The 25,417-nt window shown below is 56.1% G+C and overlaps 2 protein-coding genes across 5 annotated transcripts in view; both read left to right on the forward strand.

Annotated features, from left to right (window-relative positions):
* The window catches only part of LOC135993789 (protocadherin gamma-C5-like), a 118,931-nt gene that overhangs the window by 41,764 nt on the left and 51,750 nt on the right, over positions 1–25,417 (forward strand). The window contains exon 1 of one of the 4 annotated variants that reach the window (XM_065643862.1): positions 1,426–3,983. The exons of 2 other annotated variants lie outside the window; for them this stretch is intronic. In XM_065643862.1, coding sequence (XP_065499934.1) covers positions 1,536–3,983 — 2,448 coding nt within the window. In that variant the 5' untranslated portion in view covers positions 1,426–1,535. Of the gene's footprint in view, positions 1–1,425; positions 3,984–8,056; positions 10,493–25,417 lie in introns of those variants that run through there. One more of the 4 variants, XM_065643859.1, reaches the window with a different exon arrangement.
* Positions 21,943–24,810, forward strand: LOC135993791 (protocadherin gamma-A10-like). Its single transcript, XM_065643869.1, is given in 3 exon segments — positions 21,943–22,056; positions 22,058–22,184; positions 22,187–24,810. Coding segments are annotated over 3 exon segments (2,865 nt in total).

Here is a 25,417-nt window from a genome sequence, read left to right on the forward strand (position 1 = left end):
GCAAGGTCCTGACTAAATACCTGCTCAGTATTGATGAGTGGTCCTCTTGTCTTTGTCTCTCCATCTGAAGTAAAATGCGACTACTTGTTTGTGAGAATGGCCTTGGTAAGGTAGAGCCTGTTTTCACAGAAATGTGGCTGAGTGACCATTTGCTGATAAGTGTTACAGTGCAAGAAGCTTGTGAAGGAGAAACTGAGTCCTGTAGGCAATGCCTTTGTATGTATTGAGGGAGCAGCGAGAGTGGCATAACCAGGAACTGAGTTGTCACCAGGAACCTGTGCATAAGCACAGGAGTCATCCATGGAGTCATCTCTTGTTTGGAGCAATCAGAGTTTAGGGAGGTCTGCTACACCTGTAGTTTCCAAATTCGTGGTCTGTGTAGCACTTGAAATGATGATGCTGGTCATAATGTGTCCTGCTCTCTCCATGGCCATCAACCAAGATTTGTTGGTTTGCAGAGACTCTTGCATTCTGTGATTTCCTTTGATTGTCGAGCAGAGGTGGTCTTATCGTACGAAGAGGTTGAGGAGGATCAAGCACTCTTCAAAGGTGATGAAAGGTTTTATCCTTGCCATTTTCCTATGTGTTGAAGGTTTTATCCTGGCCGTTTCCTGATGACCCCACACCTGGAGTATTCTTTGTACTATGGGTACAAATCATTGTCTTGATGTCCTAGGCAAACTGCCCTCTCTAGTGCTGCTCTTCTGACTGGTAACTGTAGTATTCTGGGTCACGTGGGAACATTTCTGCTGCACGTCCATGTTACTAGATGTGCATCATTACCTTGTTCCCTAAAAGAGGTAATTTTGAAGAAATGCTTTAAGAGATAGATCTGGACTTTCCCTTCTACAAGAGATTCTCCTCTGAAGTACGCTGCAGCTACTGCTCCTCAGAGCTCGTAGAATTGGAATAAAAAATTGGGGAAAGATGAGTGCCAGCAAGAGTAGGATCTGCTGGAATATGTCATATACTTGCTGTACAGTGCACCTGCTTGTACTTATCTGTCCTCTGCTGTACCAAGTCTACTCAGTCCTCCACCACTCGGGAACACGTACCGCAGGAGATTCTTCACTTCCGCGATAAACAGAGCTGCCTGGTTCGCCTTCCCGGAGATAAGAGCCAAGTCGCCAAACTGAAAGCCGAATCTCACTTTTCCGTAGCCGATGGCGCCGACTCCCGGCAGCTGCTGGCAGCGCGGCTCGGGGCGCACGGACCGAAGCCCCGGCCGGCATCAGGCGGCTGCGGTGGCGTCGCGGCGCCTCGGGGTGCCGCTGTTGGCCGAGGCGGAGCGGCGCTGGAGCCGGAGCCGCCGCAGCGTCCTGCCCCCGCAGGCTGCTCGCTCGCCCGGCGCCGGCCAGAGCGGCAGCGGCACCGGCAGCAGCGGCGAGAGGCGGCGCGAACTGGGGAGCAGCGGCGTCCGAGCCGGCGCCCACATCGCTCGCTGCCCTCCGGCGGCCCCTGCGCTGATTGCGGAGAGGGACTGGAAGGAGGGAAGGCCGCGGCAGGAGGGAGGAGCGCGGCGAGCGCTGCCGAGAATGGCGGGTGGGCAGAGACAGAGGCGGCGAGCAGCCGGGCGAGTGCTGCTGCCCGCTTTGCTGCTGGGCTTGTGCTGGCGGGCGGCGGCGGAGCGGCTCCGCTACGCCATCCCCGAGGAGCTGGGCAGAGGCTCGCTGGTGGGGCCGCTGGCGCGGGACCTGGGGCTGAGCCCGGCCGACCTGCCGGCACGCAAGCTGCGACTGGCGTCTGCCGCGAAAAGGCGGCTGCAATACTTCACGGTGAGCGGAGAGAACGGGAACCTGTACGTGGGTGAGAGGCTGGACCGGGAGGAGATGTGCGGCGAGGCGGCGTCCTGCTCCATCAGCTTCGAGGCGCTGGTGCAGAACCCTCTCAACGTTTTCCACGTCGAGGTGGCCATCCAGGACGTCAACGACAACGCCCCGCGTTTCCTGCATAGCACTTTCCCGCTTGAGGTCAATGAGTTGTCTACTCCTGGCGCCCGCTTTCTCTTGGGCAAGGCAGAAGATGCGGACGTGGGCAGCAACTCGCTGCAGGGCTACGAGCTGGAGGCCAACGGGTACTTCGCGGTGGAGGCGAAGGAGAGCCAGGACGGCAGCAAGTTCGCGGAGCTGGTGCTGCGCCACGCGCTGGACCGGGAGCGCGAGCCGAGCCTGCAGCTGGTGCTGACGGCGCTGGACGGCGGCGACCCGCCCCGGAGCGGCACCGCCCAGCTCTGCATCATCGTCACCGACGCCAACGACAACGCTCCCGTGTTCGCGCAGGACCGGTTCCACGCGAGCCTGCGGGAGGACGCGCCCCCGGGCTCGACGGTGCTGAACGTCTCCGCCTCTGACGCGGACGCCGGTACCAACGCACGCATCACGTATAGGTTCGGGAAGATGCCGGCCAAGGTGCTGCAGAAATTCGTGATGGACGCAGAGAGCGGGATGATCACGCTGCAGGAGGTGCTGGACTTCGAGGACACGCGACGCTACACGCTGCTGGTGGAGGCAAGCGACGGAGGCGGTCTGGTGGCGCACTGCGAAGTGGAGGTGGAGGTTCTGGACGTCAACGACAACGCGCCTGATATCACGATGCTGTCAGTGTCGAGCCCGGTGCCCGAGGACGCGCCGGCCGGCACGGTAGTGGCCCTGCTGAATGTGAACGACCTGGACTCCGGGGAGAACGGGGAGGTGTCGTGTGAGCTGTTGGGCGAAGCGCCGCTGTCGCTCGTGGCGTCGTCGGGTAGCTCGTACAAGGTGGTGACGGCGATCGACCTGGACCGGGAGCAGGCGTCCGAGCACCGCGTGACGGTGGTGGCCAGGGACCGGGGCCGGCCGGCGCAATCAAGCCGCACGGCGCTGGTGCTGGAGGTGTCGGACGTGAACGACAACGCGCCGGTGTTCGAGGAGGCCGCCTACAGCGCCTACGTGGCGGAGAACAACGCGGCGGGCGCGCCGGTGCTGCGCGTGCTCGCACGGGACGCGGACGCGGGCGCCAACGGGCGCGTGAGCTACTGGCTGGCGGGCGGCAGCGGGGACGCGGCGGCGTACGTGTCGGTGGAGGCGCGGAGCGGCGCGCTGTACGCGCAGCGCTCCTTCGACTACGAGCAGTGCCGTGAGTTCGCCGTGGTCGTGCGGGCGCAGGACGGCGGGGAGCCGGCGCGGAGCTCGACGGCGACGGTGCGCGTCTTCGTGCTGGACCGCAACGACAATGCGCCGCGGGTGCTCTGGCCGGCAGTGGAAGCGGGAGACAGATTACCGGGAGCAGCGGCGCCGGCGTTGGAGGCGTTCGAGGTGGTGCCGCGTTCGGCCGAGGCCGGGTACCTGGTGGCCAAGGTGGTGGCGGTGGACGCGGACGCGGGGCGCAACGCGTGGCTGTCGTACGAGCTGGTGCAGGCGGCGGAGCCGGCGCTGTTCCGCGTGGGGCTGCACAGCGGCGAGGTGCGCACGGCGCGGGCCGTGTCGGAGAGGGACGCGGCGAAGCAGCGGCTGGTGGCCGTGGTGAAGGACCACGGGCAGCCGGCGCTGTCGGCCACGGCCACGCTGCACGTGGTGCTGGCCGAGAGCTTGCAGGAGGCGCTGCCGGAGCTGAGCGAGCGGGCGGCGGGCGCCGAGTCGCCGGCGGAGCTGCAGTTCTACCTGGCGCTGGCGCTCCTGTCCGCCCTGTTCCTGCTGAGCGTGGCGCTGGCCGTGCTGGCGCGGCTGCGCCGGGCCGGGCCGCCCGCCGTCCTGCGCTGCCTGGGCGCGCAGCGCTTCTCCGTGGCCGGCGCCGCCTTCCCGGCCGACTTCTGCGAGGACACCTTACCCTACTCCTACAACCTGTGCGTGGCGCCGGGCCGCGCCGTGGCCGAGGCTGCTTGGCTGCCGCCGCCGCTGCCCAGCCTGCCCGCGGAGGAGCTTCTGGGCGGGGAGCCCAGCGGGAAGGGGAGCCCGAGCAGCAACGCCGGCGCGGGAGAGCCGCCCGCCGACCCCAACGCCCCGCAGGTCTGTAAGCCCGCGCGGTCCTTGTCTCTCAGCCTTCCCTAACCTCGTGCTGTGGGTAGTGGGCTGTTGGATCTTGTTTCGTCTGCTGTGGCGGTTCGTGCCCATCTCTGTTTCCATGGAGGAATGAACTATTGTTGTACTGCCGCTCTTTTGGCAATAGACTGTGCGGACCAGCACTTACTGCCTCATCAACTTTTCCTCTTTTAGGCTCCGTGGGGAGGTTCTTGCCTCTGCTGGTTCTGTTGTGATCCATGTAGTTTTCTTCCTAGAAGTTAGAGTATTTTCTTCTTAGTGGTCTGCATGGTCTTCTGCTTTCGATGTAGTGTGAGAATAACTTGATCACACACTCATCTGCCCTTTGACAGAAGTAATGTTTTCTTGCCACGAGCTAGACCGTGTTTTGGAGTTGTTATGTGAAGAATGTTAGAATTCACTGATGTTTTGGTTTTTTGTCATGGAGACCGTGGACTTTTTAGCTGGGCGGGAGCCAGGACAGGACAGCAACTAGATTGACATCCAGGCTGGTCAAAGAGTTATTCCCGAACAGTACTGTCGTGCTCGGTATATAGCTGAAGCCGGCCTTTCTGGCTCATTAGTTCGCTAGTTCATTTTTTCTTCGTTTACGGATTTTTGTTGTTGCCGTTATTTGTTATTTTGTTCGTTTGGTTTTGTCTGTCTGTATGTGTGTTTGTGTGGGGTTTTGTTTGTTTTGTTGTGTTGTTGGTTTTGGGTTTTGCGTTTTTTTTTTTTTTTTTCTTTTGCTGTTTTGGCCTTTTGTCATTTTGGTCTCTCTGGGACCATTTTTTCGGGCCTGCCTGTTCGGCACAATCTAGGCAGGGAGAACGGAGGGATGAGTGAAAAGGTATGTGGTGGTTGTAGTTGTACTTCGTTTAACATGAAGAGTTTGCCTTATGCTTCCTTTCTTATTTTTTTGAGTTTTTGTTATGTTTATGCGCATCGCTGCCTGCTGCTTAGTTACTCTAAAATGGAGCACTCAGTCCTAACTGTAAGCACAGCTCATAACCGAAAATCCCAAAGTGTTCTTGAATGGGGGGAGAAAATCACGTTGGTTCAGAGCAGCCTCCGATGTGCAGACGAAAAGGACAAGGTCAAGAGTGAAGGGTTGTCCCTGAGGTGGACTCCTTTTGAGGGAGGATCTTCGTTGCTGGCTTGTGCTATTGCTGGTGTTTGGGAAATTCACGTGTGTGGTGGCATTCCAGTATGGGTCGGTATTAAAGAAGAGTTCCTGCTGCTTGGTTTAATGAGCCTGATATATCTGGTCCCTCGGGGATATGAATATCACATTTTGAATTTCAGAGCCTGTTTTCATTTGCTGTCCTTATACCAGTCATTCAAGCAAGACCGCTATAAAAATTAATGGTGCGAATTGTAGTTTTGGACAAATGCGAAAAGACTCGTAATAATCGGCACTTTAAAATAAGAAAAATTATCTAACACATATGTCTGCGTTAGCAAGTAAGTATTCCCGTGCAGTAGAAGTAGCACGCATCGTTATAGGAAAGTACGGCTTAGAGAAGAGCCAGTGCAGGAAATCACGAGTACCCGTTTCACAGAATCACAGAATCACAGAATGTTAGGGATTGGAAGGGACCTCGAAAGATCATCTAGTCCAATCCCCCTGCCAGAGCAGGAACACCTAGGTGAGGTTACACAGGAAGGCGTCCAGGCGGGTTTTGAATGTCCCCAGAGAAGGAGAATCCACAACCTCCCTGGGCAGCCTGTTCCAGTGTTGCGTCACCCTCACTGAGAAGAAGGTTCTTCTCAAATTTAAGTGGAATCTCTTGTGTTCCAGCTTGAACCCATTACCCTTTGTCTTACTGTTGGTTGTCACCGAGAAGAGCCTGGCTCCATCCTCGTGACACCTACCCTTTATATATTTATAAACATTGATGAGGTCACCCCTCAGTCTCCTCTTCTCCAAGCTAAAGAGACCCGGCTCCCTCAGCCTTTCCTCATAAGGGAGATGCTCCACTCCCTTCATCATCTTTGTGGCCCTGCGCTGGACTCTCTCCAGCAGTTCCCTGTCCTTCTTGAACTGAGGGGCCCAGAACTGGACACAATATTCCAGATGAGGTCTCACCAGGGTAGAGTAGAGGGGAAGGAGAACCTCTCTCGACCTACTAACCATCCCCCTTCTTATACACCCCAGGATGCCATTGGCCTTCTTGGCCACAAGGGCACAGTGCTGGCTCATGGTCATCCTGCTGTCCACCAGGACCCCCAGGTCCCTTTCCCCTACACTGCTCTCTAATAGGTCATTCCCCAACCTGTACTGGAACCTGGGGTTGTTCCTGCCCAGATGTAAGACTCTACACTTTCCCTTGTTATATTTCATTAAATTTTTCCCCGCCCAACTCTCTAGCCTATCCAGATCTCGCTGGATGGCAGCACAGCCCTCTGCTGTGTCAGCCACTCCTCCCAGCTTGGTGTCATCAGCAAACTTGCTGATAGTACACTCAATTCCCTCATCCAAGTCATTGATGAATATATTGAACAGTATTGGTCCCAGAACTGACCCTTGAGGCACTCCACTAGATACAGGCCTCCAACCAGACTCTGCCCCATTGACCACGACTCTCTGGCTTCTCTCCTTCAGCCAGTTTGCAGTCCACCTCACTACCCGATCATCCAGTCCACACTTCCTCAGTTTTGCTGTGAGGATGCTGTGGGAGACGGTGTCAAATGCTTTGCTGAAGTCAAGGTAGACCACATCCACTGCTCTGCCATCGTCAATCCACCTTGTTACGTCTTCATAAAAGGCTATGAGGTTGGTCAAACACGACTTCCCCTTGGTGAAGCCATGTTGACTGTCCCTGATGACTCTCTTATCCTTGATATGTCTTAAGATGGCACTAAGGTTAAGGTGTTCCATCACTTTCCCAGGGATGGAGGTGAGGCTGACCGGTCTATAGTTGCCCGGGTCCTCCTTCTTGCCCTTTTTGAAGACCGGAGTGACATTTGCTTTCCTCCAGTCCTCAGGCACCTCTCCCGTTTCCCAAGACTTGGCAAAGATGATGGAGAGCGGTCTAGCAATGACTTCAGCCAGCTCCCTCAGCACCCGCGGGTGCATCCCATCTGGACCCATGGATTTATGGGTGTCCAGATTGCTTAACTGGTCCCTAACCCAGTCCTCATCAACTAAGGCAAACTCTTCCATTGCCCTGCCTTCCTCTGGGGCCTCAGGGGTTCAGAGCTCCTCAGGACAGCCTCCGGCAGAGTAGACAGAGAAAAAGAAGGCATTCAGTAATTCTGCCTTCTCTGTATCTTCTGTCACCAGGGCACCCACCCCGTTCATCAGTGGGCCTACGTTGCCTCTGGTATTAGTTTTATCTGCCATGTATTTGTGGGAGGATGGTCCTTGCTGCTTTGTTCTGTAGGTCGGGATGTGGTGAATTGATGGGGCTGTGTGACGCACTTTCGATCTGCAGAAAGGGTGAGAGAAAAGTAATTCGGGCACGACTGCTAGAAAAAGCTGTGAAAATGGTTAATGCAGGGTTTGCTTTTGGACTGGTGGCGTAAGAGAGTAACATTCTACACTTCGGCTTTTACTTTACATATATCGCCATTACAAACACACTTTCCCGTTCGGTAGAAATCACAGGAGACTTCTTTCTTCCCCCTGGTCTTGATCGCCTCTGTGATAAGAGACGATCTCGGCTGGAGAAAAGCCGACGCAGGAGATCACTCACCGCTGGAGGGAAGCCATGTCTCCGTGGCCACTGTCCCGTGGCCGCGAGCTGCGGATGGGACAGGCCGGGCGGGCAGCGCTCGGTGCGTGCAGTGCCGGGACGAGGCTGCGGGCGCCGCTGTTGACCGAGGAGGAGCGAGAGGAAGGCCGGAGCGCTGCAGGCAGCCCCGCCCGCTGCGGCCCGGCTCGCTCGCTGGCTGTCTCGGCGGCCGGGCGGTCTGCGAGCGTCCCCGCGGTGCGGAGCCGTGCAGCAGCGAGGCGGAAGGGCCGGGCGACAGCGGCGGAGAGCGGCGAGCCGGAGCCAGAGAAGGAGCCGTCTCGATAGGTGGCTCCGGGGAGTTGCCGTTGTTGGAGCGGTGCCGGCGGGGCCGCGGCGGAGATGAGGGCGGAGGGGAGGCGCTGGGGCCGGCGGGAGCGAGTCCTGCTGTGGGGCGTGTTGGTGGTGGCGTGGGAGGCGGCGTGGGGGCAGCTGCGCTACTCGATTCCCGAGGAGCTGCCGAAGGGCTCGTTCGTGGGCGACGTGGCCAAGGACCTGGGGCTGCAGCTGCCGGCGCTCCGCGACCGCGGTGTCCGCGTTGTCTCCGACAGCAGGACGCAGTATTTCGCCCTGCACGGGAAGACGGGACATTTGGTGACGGCGGAGCGGACAGACAGAGAGCAACTCTGCCAGTTGGTGGAGAAATGTGTGCTGCGCTGTGAGGTGTTAGTGGAGGGAGAAATGAACATTTACGGCATCGAAGTGGAGATCATGGATATTAACGACAACGTCCCCAGCTTCCGAGAGGCAGAAAAAGAACTAAGAATAAGCGAGACGTCAGCCCCAGGATCGCGGTTTCCCCTGGCCGAGGCTCATGACCGGGACTCGGGACCGAATTCTGTGCAGAGCTACGAGCTGAGCGGAGACGAGCACTTCTCGCTGGCCGTGCAGGCGGGCCCCGGCGGGGATCAGCGTCCCGAGCTGGTGCTGATGAAGGCGCTGGACCGGGAGGAGGCGGCGTTTCACGAGCTGGTGCTGAGGGCGAGCGACGGCGGCGAGCCGGCGCGGACAGGCACGGCGCGGATCCGCGTGGCGGTGCTGGACGCCAACGACAACGCGCCCGTGTTCAGCCAGGCGGAGTACACGGTGCGTGTGCCGGAGGACGTGCCCGTGGGCTCCACCCTCGTCACCGTCACGGCCAACGACGCCGACGAGGGGCTGAATGGGCACGTGGAGTACAGTTTCCATAAAATTTCAGGCCGGGCATCCGACATTATCAAGCTGGACTCAGAGACAGGAGAAATATCCCTTAAGGAGTATTTGGACTTCGAAGAATTCTCTTCACTTGATCTAGAGGTACAGGCACGAGATGGAGGAGACCTTTCTAACATGGCTAAAGTCACGATCACCGTGACAGACGTCAACGACAACGCGCCGGAGATTTCGGTGCGGTCAGCACTGAGTGAGATCTCTGAGGATTCCCCGCTGGGGACGGTGGTGGCCCTCCTGCACATGCAGGACCGCGACTCCGGGGCGAATGGCGAGGTGCGGTGCAGCATCTCGGAAAAGATCCCGTTTCGTCTAGAGAAGTCTTTTGAGAATTACTACCGCGTGGTGACGACTCGCGAGCTGGACCGGGAGCAGGTGTCGGAGTACAACGTGACGGTGCGGGCGGCGGACGGCGGGTCGCCGTCGCTGTGGAGCAGCGCGGTGCTGTGGCTGCGGGTGCTGGACGTGAACGACAACGCGCCGGTGTTCGCGGAGGCGCGCTACAGCGCCCGTCTGCCCGAGAACAACGCGGCGGGCGCGCTGGTGCTGAGGGTGCGGGCGTGGGACGCGGACTGGGGGCAGAACGCGCGCGTGCGGTACCGGCTGGCGGAGGGGCGGGTGCGGGGCGCGCCGCTGTCGTCGTACGTGTCGGTGGAGGCGGAGACGGGCGCGCTGTACGCGCTGCGCTCGTTCGACTACGAGGAGGTGCACGAGTTGGGGCTGTGGGTGCGGGCGGAGGACGGCGGCGCGCCGGCGCTGAGCAGCAACGTGTCGGTGCGGCTGGTGATCGTGGACGAGAACGACAACGCGCCGCAGGTGCTGTACCCGCCGGCGGCGCCGCTGCTTGCGCCGGGCGCGGGCTGGGCGGGCGTGGAGCTGGCGCCGCGCTCGGTGGAGCCCGGGGCGCTGGTGGCCAAGGTGGTGGCGGTGGACGCGGACGCGGGGCAGAACGCGTGGCTGTCGTACGAGCTGGCCAAGGCGACGGAGCCGGGGCTGTTCCGCGTGGGGCTGCACAGCGGCGAGGTGCGCGCGGCGCGCTTCCCGCTGGCCCGCGACGCGGCGCGGCAGAGCCTGGTGGTGGTGGTGAAGGACCACGGGCGGCCGGCGCTGTCGGCCACGGCCACGCTGACGGTGGTGCTGGCCGAGAGCGTGGCCGAGCTGCTGTCGGAGCTGGGCAGCGCGGCATCGTCGGCGGCGCCGGGCGAGCCGGCCGGCAGCCTGACGCGCTGGCTGGTGCTGGCCGTGGCGGCCGTGTCCTGCCTCTTCCTCGCCTTCCTGCTGCTGCTGCTGGCGCTGCGCCTGCGGCGCTGGCGCCGCTCACAGCTGCCGGCGGCGGGCGGCGGCGCGTTGCGCGGCGTGCCGGCCTCGCACTTCGTGGGCATCGACGGCGTCCGCGCCTTCCTGCAGTCCTACTCGCACGAGGTGTCGCTCACCGCCGACTCGCGCAAGAGCCAGCTCCGCTTCTCGGCCGCCAGCTGCTGTGACACCCTCCCGGCCCGCCCGCCGCCCGCCGAGCCCGCGCCGCTGCTCGGGGAGGACCCTGGCGCTCCCCCGGTGAGTTCCAATGACCGTCCTTTCTCCGCGACGCTTCCCTCTGCTGCTTCTCTGTCCTTTCCCTGCCGTGTTCTGTTGCGTCCTGCGTAGCGTGGTTTGGTTACAGGGAAGTTATTGCTCGCTTGAGTTTCGTTCGGCCGGGGCTCTGTTCAGTGCGAATCTGTAGGATCATTTATCGTGAGTTTCTTCTTCCCAAATCATTTTAGCCTAAGACATGCTAGAGAGGTTTGGTTACAGGGAAGGCAAAGCCTCATTCGGTAACGCGCTGTGTGCTGGTGGTTCTTGTTCCGGGGAGGTGAATGTGCGATCCTTTCTCAGAGTTTCCGTTCGTGTGGGAGGCAGGAGAAGTGGGGCTGCTGTTGGCTTGAGTTTCGTTTTAGTAGGACTTTGGTTTTTTTATCACGTTGTCACTGTGTTACACATTTTTCACTGACCCACTCTACTGGCCGACCGATATGTCTTGATGTTTCTTCTCAGAAGTGTAGTGAGCAGACAATGTCCTGGTGGCTTTTCGTCCGGGGAGGTGAACGCGTGGGAGGCAGGAGCTCTGGGGCTGCTGTTATGCTGAATTTCGTTAGAGCTGGGTTTTCTGTTTGTATTAGGCATCAGGTCGTTTCTCATTTTGTCCCCTGACATGTCATATCGTTTTTCCTGTCATTGTTAGCTCTTCTGAACAATCGTATTGCCTTATTAGCAAATTGAAGTTTGCGTTATTAGCACGGTCATCTGTCTTCCCAACAGCACATGTGCTTGAGTAGGATGAAAGTGTCTTGAAACGGAACATAAGACTCCCGTGTAGAACTGCTAATCGTTTCTACTTTTTCCAGCCCTTCTGTTTCTCTGTGATAACGTGGATGAGAAAGGAAATGTCTCTTTTTTGCTTCATATTGCCATGTTTTTCAGCGGGTGGAGGAATGGGCTGACAACAAGTAGTCCCTTGTTGATATCTGCTTGCTTGTTATAAGGACGAAAGGGAATTTTAGAAGTCGTTACTATTTGACGAAGTCTCTGGGTGGCTGCGTGTGAAGAGGTATTGAAGGAAATGGGATTTTTTTTTTTCTTATTCCCCGTCTTTTGAGGTTGGTTTATTTCAAATGTAGCTGGATGTGCTTGCGCTTGAAAATACGTTGTAGTCGTTACCAATTAAAGAGATGTATCCTATCAGCAATTAGTAACCTATGGATGTGTAAATCATGTCAGCAATTACGTGTGCTTCTAATTTATGCGGGTTAGAGAATACCATGCGATTTGCGAAGGGTTGGAGATGAGAGTTGTGTGAGCTGTGCGTGTGAGGCTTTTATAGGACACGAGATTCTTTTTGCTCTTTTCCCTGTTCGGTGGCTCTCTGTAGTACCATGCACTGTGAGTTCCATCTTCCCAAAGAAGTTTGGCTAGAATACATGTTACTCCAGCTGTACTGGGAGCCCTGGGGGGTTCTTCCTGTGTGTTGTCATGTTGTCATCAATTCTGAACTAACAGCTTAATTCAGGACTTATGACAAATGTCGTAATGGGAGCTTTGGGAAGAGCAAACTGTGTATTCACTACCTACGAAACACCTGAACTATGTACCTATTCTAAGTGCCATAATATAGAAAAGTATGCTGTGATCCCTTCCTTTCAGCAAGTGTTAGTGTGCCTTACTTCTTGTAATGATCTGAAGGTGGGTCTTTGTCTCTGGTAACGTGTGAATGCCATGTGTATTTTTGATTCCACGGGTTTATTGCTGGCCTTTTGAAGGTGTCTTATATTTTGTCATCACACTGGCCAGATTCCAACTGGACAAGTTGTGGGTTCATCATTTTGCTTTCTTTTGCAGTTATTGAGCATACACATACATGTCATGTTAAAATTTGAGCACCATGAACCTTTGAAGTTACTCATGTGCCAAATAGGGATGATGGTGTCTTTGAGCTGATATATGCATGACTGGGTTTTATTGGACCTGCATGTCACTTATGCATGTGAGAACATTTAATATTTCTTCAGATTAGGGTTATGAGCAGAGAAATACATTTGCAGGCGTCCTTGCTCTCAGATCAGGAGAAGTCGTGCATGCAACTTCTCTTTCAATGGTATCTGTCTGCAAAGGCACCTTTGTATTGCATGAAGTTTGGGCAGGAAGAAAAATTCTGTCTGTCCAGAGACAAGGCAGGTGAAAAAGTTTGCATTTCAAAATGTCTGAGGGACATGTTTAAGTGTTCGCTTTCTCCTAGTTGTTAGATGGGGCCCACAGTAGTGGTTCCATGCACCTTGCCTTTTTTATTGTCTGAAGAAATTACATTGAGGAACTGTGGCTACAGTCTGTGATGTGAGATCGTGTGTGAGTCCTCTGTGTTCTTTTTAACAACTAGATGCCTTTGTCGTGTAGACTACAGTTGACATATTCTGAAATGTTAAGCTATGATTCCTTCACTTGTGCAAATTTCCCATTCTTGCCTTGTTTGTTGTCCAGGTCTAGAGCTGGGCCTCATTGTGGCTGGTGACCCTTAAAACATTAAAAGATCTCTTTAATTGTTGAGCTGGGGAGCAGTTTCCACCCATGCCTTGAAGGAGTTCAACTGCCAGGACAAAGACTTCGATATACTTCTGTTTCCCTAAAATATTACTGAATGACATGTCTTCCACCTTTGGCTGCCATGCAGTCAAAATACTGGATATGGTCCATGGTGCAACTAAAAGCTGTGAATGCAGAGCAAGGAGGGTGTGAGGATGGATTCCAACCAGGAAAATTGGTGGGTCAGTGTGTTTGTCTGAGCAATGGTTTGATTTCATGGTTGGTGCCAAGGCCTGTGCTGTGTTTGCTGTGATTCTGGATTCCTTGTCCTGAAAGGCAATGGTAGTTCTCTACTTCTCAGTGTTTGTGCAATAGCTGTGCATGTAGAATGATGACGCATGTGTAGCACAGCTTATAATTCCTGTGTGACATCTCCTTTATTCACCTCTATCTCTCTGGATCATTGTAATGTAGAGTTAATTCACAGTTGTAATTCGACTTTCTTTCAGGCCTTTGTTTCCTGGAAGTTGTGGTTCATTTTCCCCATATCTGGCCAGTACTTTTGGATTTGAGAGTGTGAGTGTTGTTTTGCAGCAAATACTTCCTTCAACCACCTTAGACAGAATTTTAGTTGTGAGGAAAATGAAGCAGAAGCTAAAAGAGAATCCGTTCTACTTTCTCACAAGACTGAGCTTGAGAACGATGCTCATGATAAGGTGTTTACACATATGGCGTCCTATCTGTGGGAGATGAGAAGGCCATATATTAGAAGAACTGCTGAGAGCTGATGACTATTTCTTACAATGTAATGCCCACCAATGTAGTCCAGGGGGCTCCACTTGCAGCCTGAGGCCTCAGTGACATCCAGGTGCTCTCAGAGATGAATTTCAATTCCTGTAGTGAAGTCTTTGAAGTACTCAGAGTGAGTTTCTCTGACTACACTTTCTTGTGTAATGATTCCTTGCATTGCTTGTCTGATTTATGTTTTTGTTTTCTGTATCTGGTCTCCTATGTATATAGGTTTACTTGTAACTCTCAACATAGCTTCATCTAGCAATGTATCATGCATTCCTGTCTCTTGCTCATGCTACAGTGAATGTGAAAGGCAGGAGATGTGAGGGCACCTTTCTTTTCTGTTATTGTAAACATGACTTAGCAGAAGCCACATCTCTGTGGAACTGTGCGTGTGATAGAAGAGGGGTGGAGATTCTCCCTATGCCATTAGTTTGATGACCCAGTCTCTGTTGGGTGACCACTCCTCTTTTATTATGGCCATTTATCATCCATGTGGTTTAGAACATTTTTGTTTCTCCTCAGAACAGTAGTGAGTAGACAAATGTACCTCCCTTCTTGATATGATCGTAGTGTGTTATAGAAGAACAGATGGTCATTTCCTTGCTTGTCATGGTTAACACAAGCATGGGCCTAATAGAATACCATGCAATTTGAGTGGCTTCTGCTCTATAACATTCTCCTAAGAAATGTTATTCCACCTGATCCCATTCACTTCTGTATGTTTCTAACTGTTCCCTTACTTCTTGTCATAAGCTACAGCTCGACCCCAGGGTGTCTGATCAAATGGAGAAGGTCACATCTGTTCTAGTCATCTGAGTGCAGGTGCAGTTCCTGTACACACCTTCTCTCTGCTGCTTCTCTGCCTTTTACCTGTCATATTCTGGGTCCTGCAGAGGGAGGTGTGGTTACGGGGAAGGCAAAGCTTCATTCAGCAACACGCTGTGTCCTGGTGGCTTTTGGTCCACGGAGGTGAATGTGGGATTGTTGCTCAGAGTTACAGCTGGTATGGGAGACAGGAGAAGTGGGGCTGCTGCTGACTTGAATTTTGCTGCACTTATGTTTTTGTCACGCACCTCTTTGTTTTTCATTTTGTTCTCTGAGGTGTGTTTTTCCTATCAGTATTATCCCTTCTGAACAGATGTGTTGCATCATTAGCAAATGGAAGATTATGTTTTTAGCAGGGTCACATGTCTTCACAGAAACACATGTGCTTGAGTAGGGTCAGATTCCCTTGAAATGGAATGTTAATGGCCCCATGTATAGCTTGCCTTGACAGGTTAATAATTTGTACTTTTAATGCAGCCTTATTGCTTGTTTCATGTCATTACCTGCTTGTCTGTATAGTAGCACTTGATCTTGTGTTGTTTATTATTTATTATAGTTGAAAGTAGTGTGTGAGAAACAGAGTACTACATATTCTTAATAAAGGCACTTGTTAGAGAGGTTCTCTTCTTTTTCTGTGCTCCTTACCAGCCACTGAGCTGTGTTACTTATAGGATAGGCCTTTTACAAATACAAAAATATTTATATCTGGAATGGAAGGCTAGTTGCAATGTTTTTCTCAAGTCCATCTTTGGTTCACTTAGTTCTCACTCTTGCCTTGTAAGGCAGCTTTTTCATTAGTCGTTATTTAGCATGAAAGTAAGCCAGTATTGGAAATGAAGGTAGAGTCACTTGTGCCTGCTTTGGGATGGGTCTTGTACTTGTCTCATGTGTGAGAGTTCCTCACACAGCCTGTTCTTCAGCCAGCAGTGACAGCAGTGTCAATTTTGTGTACCAGAATGCAGTGTGTGTTTTCCACGTTGGAGGTATTTCTTCCTCAACTGGGAGGCCGTTCCCAGGTGTTGCTGCAAATTCCCTGTTGCTTGTGGCAATTTCCTTGACTGAGTCCAAGTGAGCTCCAAGCATCATGTTAAGGAAGAAGGTGGGAGGGGAGCAAAATTCCTTGTTGCTGAATTCTGAATTGAATTCTAAAATACATGTGTGCACATGAGCACTGGTTGGCCCCCTTGGTTGTGATCCACCACTGTGCTATTCCAAAGACGGAGTGGAGTTGGAGAACTGGATGTTTCCAGACCAAATCTTGTTCTTATAGACTCTGTAAACCGCTTCTTTCGCCTTCGAACTATGGGTGAAGTGTTAGAAAGAAGAGTATTGTCACGGTTTCTGCTGAGGGGTATTACAAACAGCATGGCACTTCATGAAAGGTCAAGATATTCTTGCTGTGAAGGGTTATTCATTTGTGCTTTGTATGTCAGCTTACAGCTTGTTTTGTATTGTTGTCCCTCGTATAGCAGTGCTTGATCTTTTGATGCTAAGTGTTTAAAATTGATGCAAGTGATTTGTGAGGAAGAGAGTAGCAAGCATTCCTAGCAGTGTTAGTGGTTAGAAAGGTTGTTTTCTCCTTCTGTGCTCCTTGCCAGCCAGTGAGAACATCTGGAGTCTTACTGCACCCAGAATGATTTTGTGAGAACGAACCTGCTGAACACGAGAAGCCTGTTCACACAGCAACCTTGTGGCCTCTTCAGCTGATGGAGGGTTAATCTCCAAGGCATCATCACTCTCCTGTGGGTACTTTTCATTCACTTTACTGTTCATTACAATGTCTTTTACAGAGAGGTGTAGTTAGAGGGAGGTCTCTAGCTGAGTGTGTTAGCGACAGTATGTCCTAACACCGACATAGCATTCATTTCTTACCTGGTAGAATTACTCACAGGATTGCACTACCTGATATACACAGGTATTTTCATTGTGAATGGCTTATTAATTCAAGATTTTTATAAAATTCTGTCGTTCATTGCTTTTTTATCACAATTGTCTTACAACACTTGTTTTGATTTACTGTTAATTATTTGAAATGCATGTAAGCAGTACCTTAGTAAAGCAATCAGAAATTTCTGAGGAAGGGTGAGATTCTGCATAAATACCTGCTCAGTATGGGTGTATGGGAATAGAGGAAGAATGGCAAGGAAGAGAATTGTAAATATGCTCAAGCAACTGCAGCTGGAGTGTAGAAAAAACACATACATTCACACACTGTTTTACCTACCTTATGTGCTTGACAAGTAGAACCTCTGTGTTAGATAACATAGGTCTGTGAGAAACTCTAAGGCACCTTACCATTATGCCTGAGATTCCTGCTTTGTTGTGAGAAAGAGCAGAGCACAGAGGAAGACTGCACCTGCTTGAAGCCTTGAAATACAGGTGAACACAGCAGGCCCAGTGATCTTCTATCAGGGCTGAATTCTGCAGCACCTGCGTCTGTGCTTGTGTCCTTAGATGCTAGGACCTTAGATGCTATTTTGGAGAACCCTGGTAGTGGGATAACTAGAATAAATTTGGTCGTTACAGTTGTATTCGTGGCCTTTGGTTGTTCTTGTGATCTGCCTGTGTTGGCTCACACAATGGGTAAGTGACCCGCTTTTCTGTGTCTTTTCATGTGAAGTAGACTGCGACGACTACTTCGTGAGAATAGCCTTGTTGCTGATGAAGAGCCTGTTTTCACAGGCATGTCGTGTCTGTACAATAGTTTGCACTGCTACAGTGGGAGAAGCTTGTGAAGGAGAAACAGAGTCCTGGAGGGACTGAAGGAGCAGTGAGAGTGGCATAACTGGGAACTGAGTTACCACCAGGAACCTGTGAATGACCACAGTAGTCATCCATGGAGTCATCTCTTCTTTAGAGCAACCAGAGTTTAGGGAAGTCTGATGTACCTGTAGTTTCCAAATTCGTGGTCTGTGTAGCACTTGAAATGATGCAGCTGGTCCTAATGTGTCCTGCTCTCTCCATGAACATGAACTAAGATTTGTTGGTTTGCAGAGACTCTTGCATTCTGTGATTTCCTTGGATTGTCAAGGAGAGATTGTGTTATCATGCAAAGAGGTACTGAGGAGGATCAAGTTCTTTTCATAGGTGTTGAGAGGTTTTATCCTTGCCATTTTCCTATGTGTTGAAGGTTTTATCCTTGCTATTTCTGATGACCCCACACCTGAAGTGTTCTTTGTATTGTGGATGAAAAATACACATCATTGTGTTGGTATCATAGGCAAACTGCATTCTCTAGTGCTGCCCTTCTGACTGGTCATTGTAGTATTCTGCGCATGTGGGAAGCTTTCTGCTGCACGTCCATGTTACTAGATGTGCATAATTACCTTGCTCCCTAAAAGAGGTAATTTTGAAGAAATGCTTTAAGCGGTTGGTCTGGACTTTCCCTTCTACAAGAGATTCTCCTCTGAAGTACGCTGCAGCTACTGCTCCTCAGAGCTCGTAGAATTGGAATAAAAATTTGCGGAAAGATGAGTGCCAGCAAGAGTAGGATCTGCTGGAATATGTCATATACTTGCTGTACAGTGCACCTACTTGTAGTTACCTGTGCTCTGCTGTACGAAGTCTGCTCGCTGCTCCATCGCTCGCAAACACGATCCCCAGCCAGACTCTTCACTTCCGCGATAAACAGAGCTGCCTGGTTCGCCTTGCCAGGGATATGATCAAAGTCGCCAAACTGAAAGCCGAATCTCACTTTTCCGTAGCCGATGGCGCCGACTCCCGGCAGCTGCTGGCAGCGCGGCTCGGACCGCAGCGGCCAAAGCCCCGGCCGGCATCAGGCGGCTGCGGTGGCGTCGCGGCGCCTCCGGGTGCCGCTGTTGGCCGAGGCGGAGCGGCGCCGGAGCCGCAGCCGGAGCCGCCGCAGCGTCCTGCCCCCGCAGGCTGCTCGCTCGCCCGGCGCCGGCCAGAGCGGCAACGGCACGGGCAGCAGCGGCGAACGGTGGCGCGAATTTGGGAGCAGCGGCGTCCAAGCCGGCGCCCACATCGCTCGCTGCCCTCCGGCGGCCCCTGCGCTATTTGTGGAGAGGGGCTAGAAGGACGCAGACGTGGGCAGCAACTCTCTACAGGGCTACGAGCTGGAGGCCAACGGGCACTTCGCGGTGGAGGTGAAGGAGAGCCAGGACGGCAGCAAGTTCGCGGAGCTGGTGCTGCGCCGCGCGCTGGACCGGGAGCGCGAGCCGAGCCTGCAGCTGGTGCTGACGGCGCTGGACGGCGGCGACCCGCCCCGGAGCGGCACCGCCCAGCTCTGCATCAACGTCACCGACGCCAACGACAACGCGCCCGTGTTCGCGCAGGACCGGTACCGCGCGAGCCTCCCGGAGGACGCGTCGGTGGGCTGGACGGTGCTGAACGTCTCCGCCTCTGACGCGGACGCCGGTACCAACGCCCGCATCACGTACGGCTTCGGGGAAACGCCGGCCAAGGTGCTTCAGAAGTTCGCGGTGGACCCCGAGAGCGGGACGATCACGCTCCAGGAGGCGCTGGACTTCGAAGACACACGGTCGTTTAGCCTGGCCGTAGAGGCGAGGGACGGGGGCGGTCTGGTGGCGCACTGCAACGTAGAGGTGGAGGTGCTGGACGTGAATGACAATGCTCCTGAGGTGACACTTACGTCGGTGTCGAGCCCGGTGCTCGAGGACGCTCTGACCGGCACGGTGGTGGCCCTGCTGAAAGTGCGAGACCGGGACTCCGGGGAGAACGGGGAGGTGTCGTGCGAGCTGTCGGGCGAGGCACCGCTGTCGCTTGTGGCGTCGTCGGGCGGCTCGTACAGGGTGGTGACGGCGAGCGCGCTGGACCGAGAGCAGGCGTCCGAGCACCGCGTGACGGTGGTGGCCAGGGACCGGGGCCGGCCGGCGCTGTCGAGCAGCACGGCGCTGGTGCTGGAGGTGTCGGACGTGAACGACAACGCGCCGGTGTTCGAGGAGGCCGCCTACAGCGCCTACGTGGCGGAGAACAACGCGGCGGGCGCGCCGGTGCTGCGCGTGCTCGCGCGGGACGCGGACGCGGGCGCCAACGGACGCGTGAGCTACTGGCTGGCGGGCGGCAGCGTGGACGCGGCGGCGTACGTGTCGGTGGAGGCGCGGAGCGGCGCGCTGTACGCGCAGCGCTCCTTCGACTACGAGCAGTGCCGTGAGTTCGCCGTGGTCGTGCGGGCGCAGGACGGCGGGGAACCGGCGCGGAGCTCGACGGCGACGGTGCGCGTGTTCGTGCTGGACCGCAACGACAACGCGCCGCGGGTGCTCTGGCCGGCGGTGGAAGCGGGAGACAGATTACCGGGAGCAGCGGCGCCGGCGTTGGAGGCGTTCGAGGTGGTGCCGCGTTCGGCCGAGGCCGGGTACCTGGTGGCCAAGGTGGTGGCGGTGGACGCGGACGCGGGGCGCAACGCGTGGCTGTCGTACGAGCTGGTGCAGGCGGCGGAGCCGGCGCTGTTCCGCGTGGGGCTGCACAGCGGCGAGGTGCGCACGGCGCGGGCCGTGTCGGAGAGGGACGCGGCGAAGCAGCGGCTGGTGGCCGTGGTGAAGGACCACGGGCAGCCGGCGCTGTCGGCCACGGCCACGCTGCACGTGGTGCTGGCCGAGAGCTTGCAGGAGGCGCTGCCGGAGCTGAGCGAGCGGGCGGCGGGCGCCGAGTCGCCGGCGGAGCTGCAGTTCTACCTGGTGCTGGCGCTGGCGCTCCTGTCCGCCCTGTTCCTGCTGAGCGTGGCGCTGGCCGTGCTGGCGCGGCTGCGCCGGGCCGGGCCGCCCGCCGTCCTGCGCTGCCTGGGCGCGCAGCGCTTCTCCGTGGCCGGCGCCGCCTTCCCGGCCGACTTCTGCGAGGGCACCTTACCCTACTCCTACAACCTGTGCGTGGCGCCGGGCCGCGCCGTGGCCGAGGCCGCTTGGCTGCCGCCGCCGCTGCCCAGCCTGCCCGCGGAGGAGCTTCTGGGCGGGGAGCCCAGCGGGAAGCGGAGCCCGAGCAGCAGCGCCGGAGCCGGAGAGCCGCCCGCCGACCCCGACGCCCCACAGGTCTGTAAGCTCGCGCGGTCTTTGTCCCTCAGCCTTCCCTAACCTCGTGCTGGGCGTAGTGGGCTGTTGGATCTTGTTTCGTCTGCTGTGGCGGTTCGTGCCCATCTCTGTTTCCATGGAGGAATGAACTATTGTTGTACCGCCGCTCTTTTGGCAATAGACTGTGCGGACCAGCACTTACTGCCTCATCAACTTTTCCTCTTTTAGGCTCCGTGGGGAGGTTCTTGCCTCTGCTGGTTCTGTTGTGATCCATGTAGTTTTCTTCCTAGAAGTCAGAGTATTTTCTTCTTACTGATCTGCATGGTCTTCTGCTTTCGATGTAGTATGAGAATAACTTGATCACACACTCATCTGCCCTTTGACAGAAGTAATGTTTTCTTGCCACGAGCTAGACCGTGTTTTGGAGTTGTTATGTAAAGAATGCTAGAATTCACTGATGTTTTGGTTTTTTGTCATGGATACCGTGGACTTTTTAGCTGGGCGGGAGCCAGGACAGGACAGCAACTAGATTGACATCCAGGCTGGTCAGAGTTATTCCCGAACAGTACTGTTCAGAGCAGCCTCCGATGTGCAGATGAAAAGCGACAAGGTCAAGAGTGAAGGGTCGTCCCTGAGGTGGACTCCTTTTGAGGGAGGATCTTCATTGCTGGGTTGTGCTATTGCTGGTGTTTGGGAAATTCAGGTGTGTGGTGGCATGCCAGTATGGGTCGGTATTAAAGAAGAGTTCCTGCTGCTTGGGTTAATGAACCTGATTCAAGCAAGACCGCTATAAAAATTAATGATGCGAATTGTAGTTTTGGACAAATGCGAAAAGACTCGTAAAAATCGGCACTTTAAAATAAGAAAAATTATCTAACACATATGTCTACGTTAGCAAGTAAGTATTCCCGTGCAGTAGAAGTAGCACGCATCGTTATAGGAAAGTACGGCTTAGAGAAGAGCCAGTGCAGGAAATCACGAGTACCCATTTGTGGGAGGATGGTCCTTGCTGCTTTGTTCTGTAGGTCGGGATGTGGTGAATTGATGGGGCTGTGTGACGCACTTTCGATCTGCAGAAAGGGTGAGAAAAGTAATTCGGGCACGACTGCTAGAAAAAGCTGTGAAAATGGTTAATGCATGGTTTGCTTTTGGACTGGTGGCGTAAGAGAGTAACATTCTACACTTGGGCTTTTACTTTACATATATCGCCATTACAAACACACTTTCCCGTTCGGTAGAAATCACAGGAGACTTCTTTCTTCCCCCTGGTCTTGATCGCCTCTGTGATAAGAGACGATCTCGGCTGGAGAAAAGCCGACGCAGGAGATCACTCACCGCTGAAGGGAAGCCATGTCTCCGTGGCCACTGTCCCGTGGCCGCGAGCTGCGGATGGAACAGGCCGGGCGGGCAGCGCTCGGTGCGTGCAGTGCCGGGACGAGGCTGCGGGCGCCGCTGTTGACCGAGGAGGAGCGAGAGGAAGGCCGGAGCGCTGCAGGCAGCCCCGCCCGCTGCGGCCCGGCTCGCTCGCTCGCTCGCTGGCTGGCTCGGCGGCCGGGCGGTCTGCGAGCGTCCCCGCGGTGCGGAGCCGTGCTGCAGGGAGGCGGACGGGCGGCGGCGGCACCTGAGAGCGGCGAAAAAGGGCCGGGCGAGGAAGCGGCGGGGGGAGCTGCCGTCGTTGGAGCGGTGCCGGGCGGGGCCGCGGCGGAGATGTGGGCGGTGGGGAGGCGCTGGGGCCGGCGGGAGCGAGCCCTGCTGTGGGGCGTGCTGGTGGCGGCGTGGGAGGTGGCGTGGGGTCAGCTGCGCTACTCGATTCCCGAGGAGATGCCGAAGGGCTCGTTCGTGGGCGATGTGGCCAAGGACCTGGGGCTGCAGCAGACGATACTCACCGACCGCGGCGTCCGCCTTGTCTCCGAAGGCAGGTCGAGATATTTCGCCCTGCACAGGAAGACGGGACATTTGGTGACGGCGGAGAGGATAGACAGAGATCAGATCTGCGAGAGTGTGCAGCAATGTGTGCTGCGCTGTGAAGTGATAGTAGAGGGAGAAATGCAAGTTTACGAAATCGAAGTGGAAATCACGGACATTAACGACAACGCCCCCAGCTTCAAGAACATCGAGCTGGAAGAGCAAATCAGCGAGATGACAGCCCCGGGCTCGCGTTTTCCCCTGGCCGAGGCTCACGACCCGGACTTGGGACCGAATTCTGTGCAGAGCTACGAGCTGAGCGGAGACGAGCACTTCTCGCTGGCCGTGCAGGCGGGTCCCGGCGGGGATCAGCGTCCCGAGCTGGTGCTGGCGAAGGCGCTGGACCGGGAGGAGGCGGCGTTTCACGAGCTGGTGCTGAGGGCGAGCGACGGCGGCGAGCCGGCGCGGACGGGCACGGCGCGGATCCGCGTGGCGGTGCTGGACGCCAACGACAACGCGCCCGTGTTCAGCCAGGCGGAGTACACGGTGCGTGTGCCGGAGGACGTGCCCGTGGGCTCCACCCTCGTCACCGTCACGGCCACCGATGCCGACGAGGGGCTCAACGGGCACGTGAAATACTCACTGAAGAAAATCACAGAGAAAGCCTCGCAGATTTTCCAGCTGGACTCTGAGACGGGAGCGATCACGCTGGAGCGGAGCTTGGACTTCGAGGAAGGCGACTCGTATGAAATGGAGCTGCAGGCACGGGACGGCGGGGTCCTATTCGACACGGCAATGGTCGCGATCATTGTGACCGACGTCAACGACAACGCGCCAGAGATTTCGGTACGGTCGGCACGGAGCGAGATCTCTGAGGATTCCCCAACCGGGACCGTTGTGGCCCTGCTACACGTGCACGACCAGGATTCAGGGGCAAACGGCGAGGTGCGGTGCTTGCTGGACGGGGATGTCCCCTTTCGGCTGCGCAGCTCGCGGAGCAGCTACTACAGCGTGGTGACGGCTCAGGAGCTGGACCGGGAGCAGGTGTCGGAGTACAACGTGACGGTGCGGGCGGCGGACGGCGGGTCGCCGTCGCTGTGGAGCAGCGCGGTGCTGTGGCTGCGGGTTCTGGACGTGAACGACAACGCGCCGGTGTTCGCGGAGGCGCGCTACAGCGCCCGTCTGCCCGAGAACAACGCGGCGGGCGCGCTGGTGCTGAGGGTGCGGGCGTGGGACGCGGACTGGGGGCAGAACGCGCGCGTGCGGTACCGGCTGGCGGAGGGGCGGGTGCGGGGCGCGCCGCTGTCGTCGTACGTGTCGGTGGAAGCGGAGACGGGCGCGCTGTACGCGCTGCGCTCGTTCGACTACGAGGAGGTGCGCGAGGTGGGGCTGTGGGTGCGGGCGGAGGACGGCGGCGCGCCGGCGCTGAGCAGCAACGTGTCGGTGCGGCTGGTGATCGTGGACGAGAACGACAACGCGCCGCAGGTGCTGTACCCGCCGGCGGCGCCGCTGCTTGCACCGGGCGCGGGCTGGGCGGGCGTGGAGCTGGCGCCGCGCTCGGCGGAGCCCGGGGCGCTGGTGGCCAAGGTGGTAGCGGTGGACGCGGACGCGGGGCAGAACGCGTGGCTGTCGTACGAGCTGGCCAAGGCGACGGAGCCGGGGCTGTTCCGCGTGGGGCTGCACAGCGGCGAGGTGCGCACGGCGCGCTTCCCGCTGGCCCGCGACGCGGCGCGGCAGAGCCTGGTGGTGGTGGTGAAGGACCACGGGCGGCCGGCGCTGTCGGCCACGGCCACGCTGACGGTGGTGCTGGCCGAGAGCGTGGCCGAGCTGCTGTCGGAGCTGGGCAGCGCGGCATCGTCGGCGGCGCCGGGCGAGCCGGCCGGCAGCCTGACGCGCTGGCTGGTGCTGGCCGTGGCGGCCGTGTCCTGCCTCTTCCTCGCCTTCCTGCTGCTGCTGCTGGCGCTGCGCCTGCGGCGCTGGCGCCGCTCGCAGCTGCCGGCGGCGGGCGGCCGCGCGTTGCGCGGCGTGCCGGCGTCGCACTTCGTGGGCATCGACGGCGTCCGCGCCTTCCTGCAGTCCTACTCGCACGAGGTGTCGCTCACCGCCGACTCGCGCAAGAGCCAGCTCCGCTTCTCGGCCGCCAGCTGCTGCGACACCCTCCCGGCCCGCCCGCCGCCCGACGAGCCCGCGCCGCTGCTCGGGGAGGACCCTGGCGCTCCCCCGGTGAGTTCCAATGACCGTCCTTTCTCCGTGACGCTTCCCTCTGCTGTTTCTCTGCCTTTTCCCTGCCGCGTTCTGTTTCGTCCTGCGTAGCGTGGTTTGGTTACAGGGAAGGCAAAAGCTTCGTTGGGCAACGCGCTGTGAGCTGCTGGCTCTTGCTCCCTGGAGGTGAACGTGGGATCGTCGCTCAGAGTTATCGTTGGTGTCGAAGGCAGAGGTGGTGCTGTTGCTGGCTTGAGTTTCATTTGAGCAGGAGGTTTTTTTGGGGGGTTTTTTTTTGGTTGTTGGTTGGTTGGTTTTGGGTTTTTGTTTTTGATCACATGCCGGGTCGTTTCTCATTCTTTCCCCTGAGATCTGTAATAGTGTTTTTCCAGACATTATTAGTTTTTCTGAACGGTTGTATTGCGTTATTGACAAATTGAAGTTTGCTTTATTAGCACCGTCAGATGTCTTCCCGACATGAAGAGATGTATCCTATCAGCAATTACTAACCTAAGAATATGCAAGCATTGGACCAGTCCTGGCTCAGTGTTCTCCTTAGAGACAAGAGCGATATTCGGTTTGAACATCCTGGAGCATGCGTAATTATTTGAGTTTGTTTAACATAAAGATGAACTCTGTTTATATTCGGCTGCTACACACTGGGTAAAGAACCCTGATTTGGGACAACAGCATGATAGTGGTGTATATTGAAGAGAAA

This window comes from Caloenas nicobarica, chromosome 13 (genome assembly GCF_036013445.1).
Source record: "Caloenas nicobarica isolate bCalNic1 chromosome 13, bCalNic1.hap1, whole genome shotgun sequence".
NCBI lineage: Eukaryota > Metazoa > Chordata > Aves > Columbiformes > Columbidae > Caloenas > Caloenas nicobarica.